The following is a 6,383-nucleotide window of genomic DNA, read 5'->3' as shown; positions in this document are numbered from 1 at the left end:
TGAAGGGTGGATGAGGGAGCAGAGTTTTTGGAGGAGCGTTGGGTGGGGAGGTCTGAGAAATAAAGGTTTTCTTATGTGGGGGAGAAAAGAGAATAGTCTGAGGAGCAGGAGGAGAGCTGGGTGTAGGAAAGGATGTATTACCCTGGATAAACACCCCACACTTTATCATAGTCACACCCTCTTTTCTTCAAAGTTCTAAATCTTCTTCATGGACTAATCTGATGCAAAGCACTTGGCCAAGGAACTGTCTTCTTCAATTTACTTCCCTCGAGATCAAAATAATTTAACGATCAGCTTTACATCACAAACTCCCATCCTTATTAGGATTTGGAATATGTCTGTTTATCAAGAAATGTCTGAATGGCTGACTTGCACCGAACCCTAAGTGGATGCCCTTTCTAAATTTGAGCTGTAGCTGGCCTAGGAGTTGCCTGTGTTATATCCTACTGGTCCTCACTCATGTATTACCAATGTACCACAATGACCCCTTGTGAAATTATAACCATAAAAACCCATAAATTAGTTTTGGGGTTTTAACTGAGAATTCTCTACTAATCTCAATAAAATGAACTCCCTATACACTTAAATAGAATCTGAAATGTGTCTTTAATTCAAGGTTTAATGTTAGATGAGTGACAAATGCACTATTCAACTACAATTAATGAAAGATAACTCTTGCAAGTGTTGCTCTATTTAAGGCATTTTCAGGACCAGACCTTTTGCCTTTGTCTTTCAAATAATCTGACTTTACTGATGTTAAACAGCTATATAAGCAATATAAGTGAAGTAACACAGCTAATTAATTCACATGAGTAAGAGGATGGAATGAAATACCAAGTTATATATATTCATATTATTATACAGAATGGTCTTAAAATTATATTTACATCCTTATTCAGCCATATATACTTTTTCTCAATGAAAACTACCTAACCTGAACATATGGTTGCTGATGGTTCCAGTGGACACAGAATGTTTGCCTAAAATGATTTGCTAAATATTAAATAACAATTTGATTAACAGGCTTTGCTACAGAAAAAAAAAATGACTGACCACCTAAAAAAAAAAATTAAAAAAAAATATGGAAACTTGAGAAAATTACATTAATAACATCATAACAGTTCAAAGACAATTTCATCTTTCAACTTGCAAATGATAACATTCTAGGAAATTGTGCCAAAAATCCATTTAAAAGGCTACAGATGATGGAAATTACATGTCACACATGGAATTACTTAAAGAAACAACCTGCCGTCTACACAGTTTTCTAAAGCAAGAAACGCTGGACACTGCGTCTAATCAATGTGGGTTAATAATTTTGCTGAGGCGCTGGTGTGTGTATGGATCATAGGGAGTGGTGCCCCGAATGGTAATCTCCAGAGGGTTAGAATATACATCAGCAGCCAATTCCTGAACAGCGATTTCCTTGTCTGTCTTTGCGATCTTGACGGCCTCATCAACTTCCTTGCGCACTTCACCGTCGATTTTCTGCAAGACATGGTAAATAACATGGCATATCTTGTAGTATCAAATTAATATTACTATCTCCAGTACGACCACCCAGTGAAGCAATCCTATACTGACCCTGTTAGCCAGCAGGATTCATGCAAATAACTGACTCTATTGTGAAATATTTATACTGAAAATTCTCATCAAAATTCTCATAATCTGTAAAAGCAATCCTTTTATATCCAAACCTTAAGCTCGTCAGCTGTGACCAAATCTGCGGAGAGAATGCGTTCCTTAAAAAGCATGATTGGGTCTCTGGTCTGACGGACTTCCTGGATTTCATCACGTGTGCGATAAGATGTACCGGGGTCAGACATGGAGTGACCGTGGTAGCGGTAGGTTGCCACCTCCAGTACTAAAGGTCCCTTTCCAGAAGTACAGTGCTCGATACAGTAACTGATAGCCTCCTTTACACTCAGTACATCCATACCATCAATCTGTAATTTAAAAAAATGGTATCCTTACTGTATGGTTTTTATCACAATCATATATATACTCTCCTAAAAGGTCTAAAACAGGGTGAAGCGATACAGAAATTATATATAATGCTCAATTCTGTGGTATGCAAGGAAATCTTATCAAAATATTAAACTACAAAATATGCAGATATACTAAATATTTCAAGGTTGAGAGGAAAAAAGAAAAGATAGTTTCCCTAAATAAGCAATTCTCACAGATTCTGTAATTTCCCCTTGGATTTCATAGTGTATCTGTCCTGGAAACTTCTTGTCCAACGCAAGCAACCTACCCATATTCCAGGGACGTAATCGCCACGCGTGTAGTAGTTGGTGGAGGCCGAGGCTCGGTCGACACTAGTACCCATGCCGTAACCATTGTTCTCACAAATAAATACAGCCGGCAAATTCATCAGCTTGGCAATGTTATATGCTTCGAAAAGCTGGCCCTGTGGGACAGAAGAAAGTTTGTAAAAGGATGATAATAATAATAAAAGATAAAGAAAAAAGAAAAAGAAAGAATGAAAGAAAGAAAAAGTAAGAGACAGAGAGAGAAGAAGAAAAGAAAATGATACAATACCAACATTTTAAGAGAGAAAAAAAAAATATATATAATAATAACCTGCTACGAGAAACATGAAAATAGGTAATAATTTCCAAACACTAGTGTCATTCCAACACATGACTAATCAAAATTAACCAACAACACAACAAGGACTTACCTGATTGGCGGCTCCATCACCATAGAGACTAACATTGATACCATTGTTCTCCAAGTACTTGTTAGCGAGGGCAACACCAGCACCTACGGGTACCTGGGCACCGACAATACCATTACCACCGTAGAAGTTCTTAGCATACATGTGCATGGAGCCTCCTTTGCCTCTGGCCATGCCTTGCGTCCTTCCAGTCAATTCTGCCATGATACCTTGAAGGTGTATGTTTTCATTAGTAGTGTTTGAAAGCAATGGTAACTTCTCATTCTGAAATCTAAAATCCAGTACCTAAACCAAAATTAAAGGTGAAAAATACTGCTCTGTAAACCCGGCCAAAAAACATTCAAGTTTTGTACCAACAGACTATTTTAAATGTTTCTTTACATGTATTTTCCAGTATCGAAAGAGAGCAAATATCTTACAGGAAACCACAAGGGAATTTTATTCATTACATTATTTGCCAGAAATCCAAAAACATCCTCATCTTTTAGTGCCAGTTCCCAAAAGACAAATTGCAAGCCTAAGGCTCTGCCACCCAAATACAGTTAACATCATCAATTGCAACGAGAACAGTAATCTAAATACAAATTCCCTGGCTTTATACACAGTAAATCACACAATTTCTGCGTTCCCACAGCCTTCATCTTCCTCTTTCTTATACAGTATGATTACGAATATAACCAGCACTTTTATATAGGAATATATGAATAATTCCAGTTTCTATCTCATCTCCAGGAACACACGGAAATTCTAACAAAACATTTAAAATTACGAACTTGTCACGCTGCAGCCCATGACGTACGCCCATCCGTGGTCACGGTAGGCAGTGATAACCGAATCTTGCGCCCTCAGAGCTCCCTTGATACCAACGCAAATAGCCTCTTGGCCGCTGTACAAATGGCAAAATCCCCGAATAGCCTGTGGAAAGTAAAGAATATAGGTCAATTCAGTTTCAAGGAGGTAGAAAAAACAATTAAAGATTCATTCTAATGACTACAGAGAGTGGAAATACAAAGAAGAATGGCGAGAGAGAGAGAGAGAGAGAGAGAGAGAGAGAGAGAGAGAGAGAGAGAGAGAGAGAGAGAGAGAGATAAAAGAGAGAGAAATAGAGAGAGAGAGTGAGAGTGAGAGTGAGAGTGAGAGTGAGTGAGAATGAGAGAGTGAGAATGAGAGAGTGAGAGTCAGAGAGTGAGAGAATGAGTGAGAGAGAGAAAAGAGAGAGAAAAGAGAGAGAGACAGAAAGAGAGAGAGAGAGAGAGAGAGAGAATGAGAGAGAGAGAGAGAGAATGAGAGAGAAAGAAAGAGAAAGAGAGATTACCTTTTCCTTGTAGAGGTTACTAGCAGCACTTTCCATCCTCCTGATCATCTGCATCTGAGTATAATAGGTAAGGGCTTCGTCGCGAGTGCATGACGTTGAGCTGTTTGGGGGCGTCTCTAGTTTGTGCAATTTGTAGGGTCTCGTCTCAAACGTTGCTTCCGTTGCTGTTCCACTGTTCCTTACTGAGGAGGTCATGAAAGGTGCCAGGGCTCTCTGTGGATATATAAATGTATTAAGAATGTGAAAGTATAAGAAAGTAATACTATGCATTTAGGAAAACCACACTAATTACATACTGTAAATGAAATCACTATATGGTTTTCTATTCTGTTTATAAAATGATTTAATCCATATTCATTTTACAAATGATAAGCATGCATTTACAGTATATACACACAAAGACAGTAACAAATAAGATACATTTTTAAAGTACAGCATAACTTTGTTTGTGATATATAAAGATATATATATGTGTATAAATAAGTAATAAATATATGTATAAGTAAATATGTATATATGTATTATAAATGAATGACTGTATGCAGTATGTATGTATAAATGTATGCCTATGTCTATGCTTATGTCTTTGTACATGTAAGTATATATACATATAAATATATGTATATATATCCACAAACAAACACACACACGGACACAAATACACACCTTGATCTTCATATCAACGGACGGACAGTGATACAATACAAAATAAACATTCAAATAACCAGTTTTAGAATCATAAATGAAAAAACTTATCCAGATTGTAAAGCTGTGTAGGCATTAGTTTTTACAGCTGTTCGATGGTCATGGCAAAGAAAGACCTTATTATACATGACTAGAATCAAGAATAGGAACCTGTATACCTTGTACTGCATACAGTAAGGTTATAACAGCCTCCAAAAAAAAAAAAAAAAAAAAAAAAAAAAAAAAAAAGTGTGCATATGTGTTGGTACTTCAAGCAAGAACACGTCATATGTATATACATAACGACCAATACTTTCTTTTAGTCCAAAAATATACATCCAATACATTTGTCTCTCTCTGTCTTTGTATTTTTGTTCTCTCTCTCTTTTTTTCTTTCTCCAATTTTGTCTGGTATTCTTGCCTAAAGACAGGTGGCCAGGTTTAATGTTTTATGTTTTTTTTTTCTTTTTTTTTCTTTTACACATGATTCAAGCTACTCTGACGATTACCTTGGCCATTTCTTCGCATGTTTGGGCGATCTTGGTGGCTTTGCTGACCTGGTGTGATGTGGAAAGGTTGTCAAGACTACCTATTTTCAACAATAGCAAGATCATATAACAAAACTGCATAACAGAACTTGTCTAAACCCTATGCTCTCTCCTCAAACACAAAGTAAATTGTGTCTAAAACTACTTCATAATGGAAAATGAGGACAAAAATGGAATTATATAAAAAGTCACAAAATATCTGCCTTCTACCATGTTACCAAATGAACAAATTGCTAAATAAATACATTCAAGAGTGAATATTCTACATCAAATCTTTTTCTATATCTCTCTCACACACACACACACACACACACACACACACACACACACACACACACACACACACACACACACACACACACACACACACACACACACACACAATCTTGAGAAGTAATAATCATATTTTCCCTAAACACTCAATTATCTAGCATCACAAAAATAAACATCTGATATGACTCTGAAAGACTGAAGGCAATGCCATGATATGCGAATCATAATGGATGATATTTGCACTATTCTTGTTAAATATGGTACAGTGATAGCAATACTGATGCTATCTGGAGTAACTGCAATAAGAATAAAAACCATCATCAATAAAAATAAAAACATCAAAGAGAAAAATATTTATAATGAAAAATGAAATATATCTATAACTTATTATTATTATTATTATTATTATTATTATTATTATTATAATAATAATATTATTAATAATAATATTAATAATAATAATAATTAACAACAAAACAACAACAACATTATTAACAACAGAAACAAGATTAATGATAACAAAAAGTACAGATAATAATGATGACAAAGACAAAAATAACAATTGTAACAATCACACCAATATTTCACAAAGATAACAATAACAATAATGATAATAACTAACACGTTGGCCAAGGAGTGGGCCACTGGTGCACCACGGGGTAATCTGCCCTATCGCTTAGTGGGCCAATGATGGCCAAGAAATGGGGGAAAATATAGTTTAAAATTATCAATATCTTAGCACATGAGTGTAATTATGTAGGACTTTTTTATTAATAAAGAATTGTGTAAGGTTATAAAAACCGATTTGGTTGGAAAACGCAAATAACATACCAATATTCCTCTTTCTATGCATCATATTTAATAGCAAATTTGTAAAAAA

General features: G+C 35.5%; 1 protein-coding gene across 4 annotated transcripts in view; it reads right to left on the bottom strand.

Annotated features, from left to right (window-relative positions):
* Window positions 1-838: 838 nt before the first annotated feature.
* Window positions 839-6,383, bottom strand: part of LOC119578680 (probable pyruvate dehydrogenase E1 component subunit alpha, mitochondrial) — a 15,090-nt gene continuing 9,545 nt past the window's right edge. For 2 of the 4 annotated variants that reach the window (XM_037926250.1, XM_037926252.1), the window contains 7 exons: window positions 5,192-5,239; window positions 3,999-4,211; window positions 3,457-3,598; window positions 2,687-2,892; window positions 2,258-2,413; window positions 1,698-1,946; window positions 839-1,488 (listed from right to left, as the gene is read on the bottom strand). In XM_037926250.1, the coding sequence (XP_037782178.1) occupies window positions 1,300-1,488; window positions 1,698-1,946; window positions 2,258-2,413; window positions 2,687-2,892; window positions 3,457-3,598; window positions 3,999-4,211; window positions 5,192-5,239 (1,203 nt within the window). In that variant the 3' untranslated portion in view covers window positions 839-1,299. The remainder of the gene's footprint in view (window positions 1,489-1,697; window positions 1,947-2,257; window positions 2,414-2,686; window positions 2,893-3,456; window positions 3,599-3,998; window positions 4,212-5,191; window positions 5,240-6,383) is intronic. The other 2 variants (XM_037926253.1, XM_037926251.1) reach the window with 2 other exon arrangements.

Source organism: Penaeus monodon, chromosome 11, assembly GCF_015228065.2.
Source record: "Penaeus monodon isolate SGIC_2016 chromosome 11, NSTDA_Pmon_1, whole genome shotgun sequence".
Taxonomy (NCBI): Eukaryota; Metazoa; Arthropoda; class Malacostraca; order Decapoda; family Penaeidae; genus Penaeus; species Penaeus monodon.
Note: the sequence above shows the minus strand (reverse complement) of the source record. Positions and strands in the feature narration are given on the sequence as shown.